The 16,740-nt window shown below is 41.7% G+C and overlaps 1 protein-coding gene across 1 annotated transcript in view; it reads left to right on the top strand.

Moving 5' to 3' along the window:
* The window catches only part of LOC103356706 (voltage-dependent T-type calcium channel subunit alpha-1I-like), a gene marked incomplete at its 3' end in the record, with an annotated part of 216,005 nt that overhangs the window by 177,637 nt on the left and 21,628 nt on the right, over positions 1 to 16,740 (top strand). Inside the window, exons 21-24 of the mRNA XM_008280954.1 lie at positions 6,212 to 6,390; positions 7,691 to 7,817; positions 8,998 to 9,123; positions 10,681 to 10,770. Coding sequence (XP_008279176.1) covers positions 6,212 to 6,390; positions 7,691 to 7,817; positions 8,998 to 9,123; positions 10,681 to 10,770 — 522 coding nt within the window. The remainder of the gene's footprint in view (positions 1 to 6,211; positions 6,391 to 7,690; positions 7,818 to 8,997; positions 9,124 to 10,680; positions 10,771 to 16,740) is intronic.

The raw sequence follows: 16,740 nt of genomic DNA, 5'->3' as shown, positions 1-16,740 counted from the left end.
ATCTTTGTACGCATTTACAAATCTCACTACAGACACACAACCCTCCATACACGTTTACACATAGTTCTGCTGCAATAATATCCCCATAGTAGAGGCATAATGGAAGCATGTGAAGAGTTAGAGGATAAAAGAGACGTTGAAAGAGCTGTAGGTGTAGTGTCACCAGGACCGGAACCTCCTTGCATGGGTCAGCAGTCAAATCTGATCAACACAACTTAAAAATGTTGGTGATTTTACCCTCAGTTAAAGTTTAATTTATTTATTCTTTTTTTAACCCATGCTCACACTTTCATGATACCGTACTCGCGTTAGTGCAAAAACACATCACTCTTGACTCTTGAAGATGTTGTATTCTCTGTGATGTCATTCAAATTCGACCTCCACCAAGTTTGACACAGATTTGATGTACAGTTGTCGAGATAAACACACACACACACACACACAGTTTACAACACTTTAGAGGAGTGCTTCTTGTCACACTTTGCCTTTTGCCTGCTAAAACTAATTCAACCGTTGTAATATCTTCGTCTTTGTAGACTTGACAGACTGATTATTTCAGCGTCCGGGTTAACTACTGTATGTGATTACGTACCCAACTTCGGGTCACCGCATGCAACTTGTTTTGTCGATGTAAACCCAGCTTTATGTTTTTACCCTCTCGGTTGATTCCCTTTTTCCTCCATCCATTGGGTGTCACAGCCATGGGGCCGTCATGAAACAGCATCTCACTTGACGTTGAAGCAAATACTGCCAAAGATGCTTTTTTTTTTTTTCTGTATCACTGAATCATAACACTTACTCAGGAGATTAGTAACAAGAGCTGAAAGAAATGAGGTCACAATACAGTCTGGTATCTCCCTTTTTTAGCTCTAAGTGAGATTACTGAGCAAGTTTTTGAGTCATATCCTGAGTTTAGACGCTCCGTACAGTGTGACTCTACTCCAAGTGCTGCCTCAGTGAACCACATTTACTAAATCGCCCTTCAGAATCTTCCCAGTTCCTGTTCTTTTCTCAGATCTCTTTGCATTTTTTTTGGTAAGATTAATACTAGTACTAGACATCTCCTACCATCCCGTGTACTGAGACAGTCAGTACACCTTATCAAGATACAGGTTTTCCCCAACTACTGCATATTTATAAATACCTAATGTAATAATTAACCAATGTGTGGATGTTAATTACTTCTGACCTCACAGTAAATCCAGCAGCCCTGGATTCAGGCTGGACTCATGATAAATGATGTACTATAAAAGGCCCAACTATACTTTGGTCATTTCTGGAGCTGATGAGGGGCAACACCGACCCAAAGCTGGCCTGACTGCTACTAAAAAGTTCCATATCTAATTTGCAACTGTTTGAGGAAAACTCAGTCCTGCCTGGTGCACGCTACATTTCTGCTCTTTTATGCTCAGTGGAATGAGGTCAGATTTTCATTTACAGTATTTCAAATCTGTCAAACGTTCTCCGACTGATTCACTGATGTTTTTTTAACTTGAAAGAAATAAACTGAAGCGTGGTGTTTTCAGGCACTCGGTAGTCAGAACATTTGTTTAAATATTGAAAAAGTCAGAAGAGCTTTGAAGCATGACGCGGACTTGTTTACTTATTAACATTTAACCGAAACCACAAGCTTTCTTCTCCAAAACCTTTTTGTTGCATTAGACTACACAGGGTTTAGGGTGTAAACACGTCTCCGGTGTCAAAACCCTGCACTTTGTATCCCCGCCATCCACCCTGATGACCCCCAAACAACTTGTGTACTTCAGAGTAATGAACTGTTTTTTATCTGTTCAGCAGAAAGCTAGAAAAGCCAGAAACAGCTGATCTCTTGTAACACAGCTCGTCAAAGTTGACTAGTCTTCACTTCCTTGTCCAGGATTCTACTGATTCTGCAAGTGTGCTGACTGCAGAAAAGTAAACAGGACACTTGTTTTATAGTCTGTATGACTTTCTTGATGTTTGCACTTCATTCCTCGTTCTGTTCTTGTTAAGATGTTGAACACACTCTTCTTCTCTATATCACGTTTTCCGGCCAAACACAATAAACAAAGCCGCCCTTCTTCTTCTATCAGGGGACGTTTTGTTGGGTGCGCATGTGTAGAATGGATCTCAGATACATTCCCATATATTCTAGTATCTATGCAAGCATGTGCAAGTCCACTGTTTGAGTCAGCAGCTGTCCACAGAATTGACATCAATGCTGCAATTTCCACATGATTAATTTGATAATTAATGGGGTTTTTTGTTTGTTTTTTAATCTACTTTTTATTTACATTTATTTCCTTGACTTAACAATTCCCTCAAATTGAATAACTACAGTCATGACTCAATAATCCGACCCTTAACAATCCAAAACCTTGCTGTCCGACAGGTTTTCAGGAAAAATGAACGGACCCCAACTCCAACTCCGACATGACATTTTATGTCACCAATCAGGATAACGGCGTATTATCTGACTGAACAATCCAACAGATTGGCTACGTTCACACTGCAGGACTTAATGCTCAATTCAGATTTTTTTGCGAGTTCGTTCACATTTCCAATTAAATGCGACTTGTATGTGATCTGCTGTATGAACTTCATACGACCCAAAAGTGTCCCGCATGCGCAGAAGAGGACACGACGACGTCACACACAGTGAGCATGCTCAGTGTTTACGGAAGTAAACATGGATGGTGGCGGCAGCGGTGGAAACAGAAGTGTGATCGCCATCCTATACTGGCATCAGCAGCCAAGTTCCGACCACTTCTACCCCATCGGAGCGGTCCCGCGGGGTTGAAGTGTCTCCCGACTGCGCCGAATATTCGGATATTCATCATTAATTGGGCCTGAATATCCAGAGACCAGAATGTGCTATTGGGACCAGCCCTACTGGTTATTATAACAACTATGAACAATGAATACTAACAACAAATGAGCCTTCAAGCATCAAGCCCTCCTTGTATCTCGACCTCCGTCTTGACAATCTGACATAAAAGAAAGTTTTACATTTAGTGTCGGATTATCAAGTCACGACTGTATTTCTCATTATAGTTATAATAACGTCAATCTTTTGGAACACTGCATTCATTGTGACCTCCTCCTTAACTACTGGTTGTAAGAAGCTGCTTACATGAAGAATCTATGTGGTCATTTTGCTACAAGAGGACCATCTTCACATGTTTTTCTTATATTTAACAGATTTCTTTCATTCATGCCTGATGGTGAACAACAAATAAGCACCCTCGCTCAGACTCTAAAGCCATTAGAGTGTTAAAGCATTTTGACCCTAAAGTACATGTAAAAAGTATCGTGTCCATCGTGGTTGTGTGGCAGCGTGAACATCAGCTTCCAAAACGCTGCAGCGACAAGTACAATAATTACCGTGTTTTATGCTGCATCAAATTGCAAATGGAGTTTGAATGTAATTTAAATTTGAATTTACTGCAACATACTCACCCCGTCGGCCAAATGACGGCTTGTAGGAGAAGAGCAGGCTTTGATGATAGCGCTGGTATTAACCTTCTATAGATTTCCCATGCATCGTGTTTTATCGTGGCGATATTTGATGTGCTTAATGGAGGGCCCACGGCATTCCCATAGTGCCAAAGGGGCTTCAGTATAGCTGCCTGCTATTATTAACAGAGCAGACGCATTAAAACTCGCTATCCAGCCTGTCAAAGTGTGACAAAAGATCCACGCTATAGGATGTGACAGTGCCTCACCACTGTGCACATCTCACCAGTGAGGACAGATGAAACACCGTCTCACAGTGAGAGTTTTGGACCATGTTCGCTGTCAAAACAATGTGGAAAGACTGTCTGTTCCTAAACAGAGCTGTATGGAATCACCACTTCTGACAGTGTTCTGATACATACTGCAGACCTCTCTCTGTTGTTCTTCAGACTTCCCTCTCATTATCCAGCTGTCTTCCTCTCTCTTCCTCTTTGTTTTTTTCTTTTTATTTTATTTCTATATCACCCTTTGATGCCCAGCTTCTGTACATTGTGACTACAGATACCTGCTGCCATCACTCACTTTGAGTTTCTGTGTTGACAGTAATTATGATTGTTCACAGGTGGGATTTCCTGTATTGTCGAGGGCTTCCAGCACGCAGTGCAACAGCAGAGTTTTGTGCGAGCATTTGCAGAAGATGTGTCCAAAGGTAGACTGTAGCTAGTGTGAGTGGCTTCCAAAGAAAACCTTGTCATGAGAACTGCTGCAGATACCTGATCTCAGAGTCTAGTAGCCGGAGGTGCTGTCACAGCGGTGGCAAGGATGTGAATTATCAATAGGTGTAGGCCACTGACCTCACTGTCTCTCAAAGTCCTAAAGGAAATCTTTTGCACAATGTGTTGAGCAATATGCAATATGTTTTCAATATATTTACTGAGAGGATGCTTTTTTTTTTTGGGATATTTAGCCTTTTTATGTGAATTGGCTGAATTAAACACTATACTTTCTACTGTATTGTGTAAAGACGTCTATGTTTTTTTTATTTCTCTGTCACTTTTTCATATCTACAAATGTGGTAAAGCGCTCTATGAAAACGATGACGAGAAGAAAGTTCTGTACACTTGAGTGATCAATGGACTTGGACCAGAAAGCAAAGAAAAGCATCTAAACGTACACATTTGTGGCATATGCGTGGTTTAAATTGCAGGACTGATTAAAAAAGTTCCTAGCCTTCGTTTCGTTATGTTGACGCTCACCTCGGCAGTGTAAGCAGTAATGTGGCCATTGTGTTGGACCGTTGTGGTGAAGAGGACTCTCGATCTTTCGCTCCAGCCCTCAACTCTGGTCACGAGCTCTTGGTATCGACCGAAAGATTGAGATCGCAAACGCCTGAAATGAGTTAATTCTGCTGGAGGCAGCTCGGAATACAGTCAGTGAAAGGAGTCAGCTGAGGTGGTTCGGGCATCTGATCAGGATGCCTCCTCTGTGACTTTACTTGGAAGTTTCCCAGGTACATCTTACTGGGAGGAGACTCAGGATGGACTTGTTGGAGGAATTACATCTCTTGTCTGGCCCAGAAACACCATTGGATCCTCCAGGAAAAAAAACATTACCAGGGAGAGGGATGTCTGGAATGCACTACTTTGCCTGCTGCCACCAAACCCCGGATAAGTGGAAGAAAGTGGACGGCCAGATCTTTGTCAGTCCAATCTGACTGCAGCTACGATGCTCCAAAACCAAGCTACCAAATAATGAGTCCACACTGAAACACACTACATCATCCAAAGTGCTTGTTTCCTAGATGTATGCACCAACTTTTCCAGAAAAGCTCATTTTATCCCATATCTGTCTCTCGTGGTATTTTCCGCTAAACAAGGCAGATGAGCATCTCCTCTTGTGACACGACAGTCAAATTGTTCATGCCATGAAAGCACCTGGCAGGTGTCAAATGATTTTGCACACAAACATCTGCTGTTGCAACTTCTTCCTTCAGACTCACCCTTTTTTGATCTCAAAACTTTCTATTTTTCTCTTTGACTTCAGCGTTACATTCCTCCTACTAATAGCTGTCTCGCTGTTTCCTCAAAAATGTTGATCTACCCCACCTCAACCATAACCCCCCCACGTTTCCTCACAAATCTTCACCTCCTTCCCTTCGATTTCAATTTGAGTGTGCCAAGTGAGTGAGACCTCCCACCCAGCTGTAGCTAGAAGATGACAGACCATTAAACCAGAAGAATGAAATACGTGCAGCTCTTAGAGTTCGCAGCTTCAGTCACAACACACGCCTTCTTAGTATTTTCGCCCTCTGCGTCGTGACAGTTTGGGCGTCCAGAGTGTGGAAGTGTTTTATTTAAGAGGATTTCGGGGCAGACTTGCTGAAGTGGCACAGTGCACAGTCAGCAGTCTGGTGTGCTCTACGTCTAAAACTGTAACTCTTTTCCTTAAGTTTTAATCATTTCCTTTGGTTGCAGTACAGTCAGCAGTGTCAACGCAGAAGCCGATTAACTGCACAAACAAATCCAGGGTTTCGCCGTGGATTCGTCTTCCAACGACAGTGTTTTCATCTCCTCTGAATTTTAACTGTTTTAGATTCAACACCTCTCGAGCTCAATCACACTCCTCTCCTCTCCTCTGGGAAGTAGTGGAATACCTGTTTGAGAAGTCAAATAATAAATCTGAATATCAAGCAGTGTGTGAGTGTGCATGTGCCCATCTGGCCACCGTCGCATTACCTGTGTGGACTCCCAGCATCTCTCTGCTTTCATCTCCCCAGGTGGTGTCCATGGGTTTGTACCTCGGGGAAACGGCCTATCTGAGGAGCAGCTGGAACATTCTGGATGGTTTCCTGGTGTTCGTGTCGCTGATTGACATCGTGGTGTCCATGGCGGGCGGGGCTAAGATCCTCGGGGTTCTCCGTGTTCTCAGGTTGCTCAGGACGCTGCGTCCTCTCAGGTAAGACGAGCAAACGGTCGCGTTTTCCTTCGTGGATCGTGTCTTAAAGGAACAGTTAAGATTAGAAGATCAGTGCCGCCCTGGATGCATCTGAAAAGTATAAGCAGACAGTTAGCTTAACTTTGCATTAACTCTAGAAACAGTGGCGAAAACGTATCCTGACTCCATCCAAAGTTAATAAAAACCAGCTGACAGCACCTCATCTCTCTGAGCAGTTGCCCGGCAACACAATTGGAATTCCAGGTACCTGTCCCGGCCAAGCAAGAAATGATCCGGGACCCGAGTCGAACTGAACATTTCAGGTTTTGTACAGATTAACACGAAGAGTCTTTCAGACGTACTTTGCATTCAAATTTTCGTGTCAGAGTCAGGCTGATTCTTCAAGTGTTGGTGCTAAGCAGCTGCTTGCAGTAGCTTCATGTGAGTAAAACTGATCTTCTAATTGAGCTCTCCATCAGAGCGGACATATGCATATTTTTCAAAATGTCAAACTATTCCCTTTAGAACCTCAACCAGCTATGCAGTGCATTGGAAAGCAGTATGTAAAGGCATTCAAATGGTACTTAAGTCCTACAGTAGTACTTAAGTGAGCAGATGTCCATATTTTAGTCAGAGCTATTCTTCCTCATGCTTTGAATCAAATCTTTATCTGTACTTATCAGTAGTTTTCTTTGCATTAAGACGTCTTCCTCGACTTTATTTGCTTTCACAGTGAATGTCAGCATCCCACTCCTTCACAAAAGTTTCCAACAGTGCATCCGGTTGAGCTTTTTAATTCACACTTTATTTGAATAACCTGAAAAAGAAGCAGAAGTAAAATAGTTTCATTAAAATTAAAGGCAAAGATCCAAGAAATGTATGAAAAGATAAACAGATTTTTTTTTCTTTTCCTCCTGCTTCCCTCTTTCATCATTTTGTGACATTTCAAATTTATCCTGCAGCCCTTGGGTATTCCCAACTCCCAGGTTGCTTTAGGACATGTATTTAACCAGTCCGTGCCTGGAATCACCTGACAGAGCTGTTCAGAAAATAAAATGAGGTTGTCGCAGCTGGTGAAGTGGGGCGCAGTAAGCTTAAATTACACTCAATTATGGTCAGTTTAACTCTGAATGAATTCAGCGCGTCGTTCTCTTTTTTTTTTCTGTTGGTATAGAAATGAGAGTCACCGTATACATGAGTGAACATGTCAGTGACTGTCCCATCAAAGGGAACTAGACTGCTATTTACACTGCTTTGATAATGATATAAGTACTGTTTTTATTTTATTTTGTCACCTTTTTTCTCTCTCGCTGTCTCCCAGGGTGATCAGCAGAGCTCCAGGGCTGAAGCTGGTGGTCGAGACCCTCATTACATCCCTCAAGCCCATCGGCAACATCGTGCTCATCTGCTGCGCCTTCTTCATCATCTTCGGCATCCTTGGTGTTCAGGTAGAATTCTTCTATGTTATTATTATTAATCAGGATACCTCACAAGCCTTTAACAATTTGTAAAAACTTGGTCCTGAGACGGTCAAACTATTCCCTATTAACTAAAAAATGACCCAACATGGCAACCCCCATAGTCCTATTAAGTTTTTATCCACTGGAGAACTAAAGTAGGTCAAAACATGCTTCCTGGGCCGCAATTATGCTTTTAACTTACATCTAGAGCAAAAAGGCTAAACACAAGAACTGGAGGATGAAACATGGTGCTAAGTGCTTCAGTAGAAGCCACCTGGATGTGAAGACGGCTTCACAGCCATTCACACCTCAAAGCTGTGAGTCTTGGGCCATTAGCCACGAGTCTCTGAGAGCGACACATAAATCAGGAGTGTTGATAAAATGTCTTCAAACCAAAAAGGGAGAAGAACAGTTGCCTAGCACAGGATGGCTAAGAAGGCTGTTTAGAGTGAAATCTATCAGGAATAGGTATTAAGCTAGCACATCAACCTGCAGAAATCTAACAGGTTGGGCTCATTCTCTTTATAAAGATCCACACTCTTATCAGGGAAAACGTGATGGGATTCATCACACAGAAAGACTCCAGTAAAGTGGATGCAACATACAATACAGTATATACGTCCTCAATAAATTCTATTGGATCTCCACAAAAACAAAGCAAAAATAATCAATATAATGTCCCCTCAGTACATTTCCTCCACTGCAATGGCCCATTAAGCCAAAATAAACTCATCTTGAAATGTACAGACGGCTCCATTCTCCTGCTTTCATTTCATCACAGCACTTTATATTTTCTTTGAATCTCGTTGTCAGTCCCTCCTCAGCTTCAGCTCACGTTATCATTCTCTCCGCATCCTCTACGATGCATTATTTTACTCGCTCTCCTCTTTGATGTGTTCAATATGACTCCGAATTAAAAACATCGTATCTCAGGAGGGGAGCCGCGCTGCTGATATCAAGTGCATCTCAGTTTAGCTTCATCCACCAGTTTAAAGGCGCTAATTATGAAATTACTTCAAAAGCCGCGTGAAGGAAACGGCTACGCACACAAGTGTTGTCGTGGCTTCATCGAAACGTATCTTTGTGTGCTTCTGTCTCTCATTTCCTGCTCTGTGTGTGTGTGTGTGTGTGTGTGTGTGTGTGTGTGTGTGTGTGTTTTCTTTTCAAGCTCTTCAAAGGCAAGTTCTACTACTGTGTTGGTTTCGATGTGAAGAACATCACCAACAAATCTGACTGTCTGGCTGCCAACTATCGATGGGTTCATCACAAATACAACTTTGACAACCTTGGACAGGTAAAAAAAAAAAAAGATAAAAATGCATCTGTAGCAACCTGTCAGTTTTCGACTTATGAATCTAGACGTATACATGACAACGGTGCACAAACATAGCACTGCTAGTAATGATTAGGACCCTGTGTAGGACAGTATAGACTGTGGAGGAACAACTTTTAATGATGCATGGATAGTTTATTGCAAAAAAAGAGTGCTCATAAGGTGAAAGTAGAAAGAGGTATCGTGACTCGATAATCCGACACTAAATGTAAAACCTTTTTTTATGTCAGATAACAAGGCTGTCGGATTGTCAAGACGGAAGTCGAGATACAAGGAGGGCTTGATGCTGGAAGGCTCATTTGTTGTTAATATTTATTGTTCATAGTTGTTATAATAACTAGTGTATTGTTAGAACACTACGCATCGCTGGATTTCACGTCTAACTGACCGGTGCGATTGTGCACAAGCCTGTCGGTTGACATTAAAGGTAAATACATTCAGACAGCAGCTGAAGTGACACAAATCCGATTTTTTTTTTTCTCCTATGCGACCTGTATCTGATCTTTTCATGACAGTCTGAACAACACAGATCCAATTAATGATGAATATCTAAATATTCGGCGCGGTCGGGAGGACCACTTCCACCCCGTCGCTTGTGCTCTTATGGGGTGGAAGTGGTTGGAACACACAGGCAGTACTTGGCTGCTGATGCCAGTTTAGTTAGTGGTCACAGTTCTGTTTCCACCATCGGTGGCAGTAGAGGAGTGGCTGATATGCTCCACCGTTACCATCCCTGTTTACTTCCATAAACACTGAACACACTCGCTGAGTGTGACGTCGTCGTGTCCTCTTCTGTGCATGCGGGACACTTTTGGGTCGTATGAAGTTCACACAGCAGATCACATACAAGTCGCATTTAACTGGAAATGTGAACGAACTTGCAAAAAATCTGAATGTAGCATTAAGTCCTGCAGTGTGAACGTAGTTAATCTGTGGGATTGTTTAGTCAGATAATACGCCGTTATCCTGATTGGTGACATAAAATGTCATGTTGGAGTCAGAATCCAAAGCTGTCAGTATGTTGGAGTTCCGTTCATTTTTCCTAAAAACCTGTCGGACAGCAAGGTTTTCGGATTGTTAAGGGTCGGATTATCGAGTCACGACTGTAATTTGAATTATGACTGCAAGACGTGTAAAATGTATTTTTGCCTTTTATTAGAACAGACAGTGTTTAATTGACTATTACAGAACACAGTCCCGTCAAATAACAAACAGATGACGGACTCTCCAGATGACGTTAGTAATTATCTCTTTTAAAATAGGTGCTTGTCTGTTCTCTCACTGAATAGCATTACATAATAACAGTTCACAGTTACTGCTTTAAACACTAAGGGTTATTTTTGCTTTCTGAATTGTGAGTTGTTGTTTTTGTTTTGTTTTCTCTGACTAATATTTTTCCACGTTTATCTCATGAATTATAATCAGCAGCACTGACCTACAAAATAAAGTTCTGTAGGTATGTTTATATATTTTTATTTTTTATTTTTTAAATATTTCATGTGTGTGTGTGTCTTCCAGGCTCTGATGTCCCTGTTTGTGTTGGCATCAAAAGACGGCTGGGTCAATATAATGTACCACGGACTGGATGCAGTAGGAATTGACCAGCAGGTAATAACAGACAAGCCTGGTGCAAATCTGTGTGCTGTAGGGAAATGTGTGCTCAAACGCTGATGCCGAATTATTTTATGAGTAAGGTGCCAATGCATAAGGATGGAAGCACAATTACTGTTATTGTTGTTCTCATTGGAGATCCTTCCTGTCCCGTCTAACCTGTCCGACAGCTTTAAGAAAACCCAAACAAAGTGTATTTTTAAAAATGTGCAGCTCCATCAGGACTGATGACTTAAAACCCTTTGACCTTTGAAACCCTGTCGCACTGGCGTTTAAACAGGTCACGAGGCTTTGACTTTGTGTTTTGATATCTTTTTAACAGAGTCACAGTTTAAGTTTTATGATTTTTTTGTAAAGAATTAGATTTTTTTGTTTACTTAGATTTTGAAAAAAGTGCAGCTAGCCTTGTCTCCGCACAATTTGTACTCTACATGAACAGTTTATACTTAGAAATGTCTGTCCTCTGTCACCCAGTGTGACCCTCATTGCTGTAGGACTTGTGTTTTTTTCATAAATCCCTTCAGAGCACAGAGTGTGCCGACCAAACCTGTCATTGACCCCCATTATGCCTGTGCTCTTAAGCGTCAGGTGAAAATCAGAAATGGTGAGTCTCTCCAACCTGCCACCAAATCTGTACAATAGACAGGACGTACATGAAAATGCATCAGTTTGTTCGGATGGTGACATCATTTTTTCAACATGACTTGTAGTTTTTAAAGCTGTGACCGTTCGTTCAAGGGGTTCATCCTTAGTCTGCCTGCCTCTTTAAGTTTATTATGAGAGCTACGTAGCTGAATTTTTTCAATGTAGGAACCTAAACGTGACCAATAAACAGTTTAGGCAACTGAACGTGCATTTATGGACATACAAGAGAACAAACTACTAACTATGACACAATAATGCACACTTAGGGGAGTCAGAACCCTCCGCATTGTTAAACGAAACTAAACTTTAAAGTTTGTGGAAAAATAAAATCATATTGCATTTTGTCATTATAGATGTAGACTCCTGGTAGACAGACGATCAGATTCAACACAGTGTAGTAACCTTTAATTTAATTTCAAATTAACCCACGTAAGACAACGTATAAACTAATAGATCCAAGTACTATGTAACAGATCATACATGCAACTTTGACTTCCATGTTTTACAGATCCTTAGATGAGTGAGTAAAGAAAAGTTGAGCCGTCAGAACTGAATAATTGTCTTTCAGTGATGTTGCTTTGGTATTAGCTGTTACACCAGTTTTAAACCGTTTGCTTGTAGCAGTGACAGCACACCAAGCAGAGAGGCCCACCCACATGCCGGCTCCACTCTCCAGCTACAGCATCCAACTCATTTTAGGGAATCCCACACTTCCTTAGGCCAGATGGAATATGAAATCCTTCCTTCTGGTACTCTACGCGGTTGGATGTCCCACAACTCCTCCACAGAGAGGCAGCTTGGATGCATCTTGATCAGATGCATTTCAGACCACTCATTTGCTCTCGTAGGAGCAAAGAAGCATCACTCTGCACTCTAACCTTCTCCCAAACATCCACTTCACAGTTTATCTTAAAAGCTGAGCAAAAACAGGGTGGGCCGGTCATCTTAAGATGCATGGCATGTATTTAAAGCTGGTCTCTTTGAGGACGTTTCCTCTCTGCTCTCATTTTTGTTTCATCTGCTGTCAAGTTTTGATTTTAAGCAAAAGTTCCTAAAAATCTTTTTTTTAAATGAAACCCACTCAACAGAAGTGATTTAAGCTGATTTAGCTGCACTTTATATGTGATCCCTGGCGACCTGCTCAACTGTAATTGAGGGTTGGTTCCCAGTTTGACTGTCAAGTTGAAAGCTTTGCCTCCATACGCTCCTCACCACAACAGCTACGTTCAGCCTTCAGCAAATTTACAGAAACCTTTTTTTTCATCAGTCAAATCACAGTTTTGACATCTTTGCTAAAGCTATCACACCAACCAGCATAGATTTACACAGAGGACACATAAGGGTTACAAATTGTAGACTCGTAATGCTTTAAAAAGGTTAAGATTGCCTTAGCCTAACAAATAACGCACTCACACACGATGTCGATGTCCAATCACATCATGCAAATTAGTCGTCTGTAGTGGCTACAAAGTGAACACACTCCCTTTGGAATTGGTTTATTTGAAAATCTATTAGAGAGTCTATTAAAGAGACGGCGTTATTCTGGATGATTCAGTTTCCCCGACCTCAGGGAGGAACGTCGCTGCAGTCCAACACGGCGCTGAATGACTAATTCCATTTACACTCCACCCTGCGCTTTCAACACTCAGCGCTCCTCCAAATTGAAAATCTGACTCTCATCTTCGTCTTTATTGCACCTGAACTAGACTTTTTTTGTTTTCCAATGATTCCCTGCGATGACGATCTCCCAGCACCCAGTCACCCTGCAGCTTTTTTCAGATTGCCTCTTTCTTCTGCCTGTTCTTCTGTTTTCTTTTGTGACTGGTGACAGGGTTTTGGACTGTGGCGAAGGTGGAGTGGTTTACTTAATTAGACCGTCGTGAGGGTTGATGTGCGTTTCAAATGTTGCTCAAAGAGAACAAAATAGATGAGGAACCCTCACTCAGTGCATGTTTGATCTATTACAGTCCTAAACTAATCTAGAAAGCGAATGTCAAACATCACCTGCGGGTCGGCATGAGTCCTCTGGATTACTTGTAACATAAACTGTGACTGTAATACATTTTATAGACGAGCCTTAAAGTACAACCGCAGTAGTAAACATAAATCCACTTTTAAATAGTTTATTTATCTGTGACGACAGTGATAAAAGTGGGTACATGTCTGATGTTCAACAAGGCTAAATGCAAAGTTGTAGAAGATCACGTGGACCTCGGCTTTCTCAGGACTGGGTTGTGTCTGATGCTAAATTACCTAAAAAACAGATTGTGAGACTTCATAAAGGAGCCCAGTCTCATTCCCAACTCTTCATGTATGTGCGCTTTGTCTAGACCTCTTAGCTTCACATTTAAACAAACTGGGTACCTTTTGTCGTCATTTTTCAATGCACAAGTTAGTCAGTAGACCTATAAAATTCAGCTTTAGTAGTATATATCATGAGACCATAGCCGGATGTTCTCAGCTGGTTTTGTCATGGGACGCAAACCTTAGTCTGCTGAAATGACTCCAGTGCGTCTATCATTGTGTGATAGCACCAACGGCAAAGGACAAGGAGGGAGGAATGGCAGTGTCTTACGTCCGTTGTGCACGTCTCTGAAACACCAGCAGCTTCTACAAAACTGTGTTATCTTAAATAAGGGACTTTTTTAGCAGTTTATTTAGTCGAACATTCTTCAGTCTTTTGGCCACCATATGAAAACAAGCAAAGCTGCATTCAATCTAGAAAATGTGAACATTTTAGTGATGTTGAACAGCATTTAGTTTTGTTTAGTACCATAACTACACCCAGAGGACCATCCACCCATCCATTATCTATATTAATCCTCACTAGGGCCACATGGGGCTGGAGCCTATCCCAGCTGACTCAGGGCGAAGATCACCAATCACCAGTCACAGGGCTACACAGAGAGACAACCAAGCACACTCAAATTCAACCTACAGACAATTTAGAATCACCAATTGACCTCAACATGTTTTTGGACTGTGTGGGAGGAAGCCGGAGAACCCGGGGAGAACCCACGCTGCACGGGGAGAACATGCAAACTCCACACAGAAAGATCCCGGGTGTCCTCACTGGGATGCAAACCAGGGATCTTCTGGCTGTGAGACGAAGGTGCTAAACCCCGAGTCCCCAGAGAACCCATTACAGGAATTGTTGTATAAAACAGATGGGGTAATAGAGCCAATAGACCAACAGACCACTTACAGACAAGTAAGAAGTAACTCCATCCAGTAGATTCTAACCCACACAGGAGGCTGCTAACATAGAAATCATCCAGCAAGGTGCTACATTTGCTGATCAAATATTGGCACACAGCTTTCAGATCGAAGGAGTTTCTCTATTGTACTTCATTGTCTCATCGGGACTTTATATAAACATCCTTCCACCGATGCAGACTTTGTTGTTTGGTTGCTCCCTCATGAAGAACTCGCTCCCTGTCACTTCCCATTCTCCAGCGTTGGACTTGTACAACTAGTTGAATGAATGCCTTTATATTCACCATTTGCAGCATTAAGACAGAGATTCTGCTTGGAGATGGCTGGAAGGTTTCTAGATGTGGCTCGCTATGTTCAGCTCAGCTCCCCTGGCTCATTTACACTTTCTCACCCACTCTTCCCTCAGGATCCTCCACCTTCCTTCTCATTCGCTTTCCTTCCATTATTTAGAAATATTTGCGCCTTTCTGTTTCCAATTATTTACACCTTTCTGCTTTTTTATGGCCCCTTTCCTCCTCTTTAGGTTTATTTTTACTATTTTAATATCGCTAGTGGTGTCTGTTACAATAACATCTGTCACATACTAAGTACAATCAACAGAGAATTTTACCTGATTCAAGTTTGAACTCTGTCCTCTTTATAGTCGACTCCTTGGGCAGCGATCCACTGCTCCCAGTGCTTGTACTTGGAATGCTCTCTGACCATTTGCAGTTGCACGTTGCGATTTTATCACAAACCTCAAAATTGCACAAAGAGCAAAAACTGATGTACCAAAAACTCAAACTGAAAAAAAAATCATATACAGGGTCATCACTAGCGAGAAGAGTCAGATCTGCGACCAAACAGCAATCTTCAGTGGATGTGCGTCTCTGAGATCATTTCAAGCAAGTGACCTGAGTGTGTCGAGCAGCTCGCCGTATGTTGAAACTGCAATGAGTTCAATCATTGCTCACTAGCTGACCCACTCACCAAATTCAGCTCCCTGTGACTTCTTCCTCTTCCCCAAAATTTAAATCAAATTAAAGAGTTGCCATTTTGACACAGTGGAGGAGATGGAGCTTGACCTGCTTATAGAACGGAGCCTATATAGAGTTTCAAGTGTGGCAGGAACACTGGGAGTGGTGCATGGCGGTACAAGGCGACTATGGCGGCTGTGGCTCAGGTGGGAGAGCGGGTTGTCCTCCATTCACAGGGTTGGCAGTTCGATCTCCGGCCCCTCCACAGTCGAAGTGTCCACTGAACCCAAAGTTGCTCCCAATGGCAGCTCTGTCGCCATTGGTGTATGGATGTGTGTGTGAATGGGTGAATGAGAAACACATTGTAAAGCTTTGGCTAAAAACGCTATATAAGTACAGATCATTTACCATTTACTTCAAAGAAGACAGTGACCAAATACAAACCAGGTGTGGTTTTAGCTTTTCAAAGCTGAGTTTCTTGAAGTTTTTGACCATACTTCATAAACACTGAACCTGAGCCACTCCAAGCCACAACTGCTATATGCACTTTCATTTTGCGCTAATGTACATATACCTTTTCTACTGGATGTGTAAATTCTTGTATATATTTGTCTTATTATCTTGTTTATTTTTTTATTAATATTTATTGTATTTTATTCTTTTTCTTCTGTAGTTATTTTACTTCATTTTATTTTATTTTTTAAATTTTCCTATTTCTATTATTCGTGTCAATTCCTGGGGCGACACCAACAGCCGTATCCAAATTCCTTGTATGTTGTGTACGTACTTGGCCATTAAAGCTGATTCTGATTCTGACCTATTATATGCACCAACATTCTACCCTTGAATAAGACAACAAACACACTGCTGGGTTCTCTGTAAAGATGTTATAGTGAACAATATGGAGAATGACATGACATCATTGCAATGGGAAAAGACAAATGTAAATGTGTTACAGTGAACACAAACTCTTTTCCTATTGGCTCGTTGTATAGAAGTTGTAGGTTTAAAGCTTGTGGTACACTTTTCCATCGCATGTAATAAACGCTGAGTCCAAACCTTTTAAGGATTTAAACATGTCTTCCCTGGTTGGCTTCAGACCTTAACCTTTTGACCCCTTAGGTGACTCTTCTATCTGAGCTACAGCAAA

The sequence above is a fragment of the Stegastes partitus genome, unplaced genomic scaffold (genome assembly GCF_000690725.1).
Source record: "Stegastes partitus isolate 25-593 unplaced genomic scaffold, Stegastes_partitus-1.0.2 Scaffold215, whole genome shotgun sequence".
In the NCBI taxonomy this organism is placed as follows: domain Eukaryota; kingdom Metazoa; phylum Chordata; class Actinopteri; family Pomacentridae; genus Stegastes; species Stegastes partitus.
This window is presented reverse-complemented; position numbering and strand designations above follow the sequence as displayed.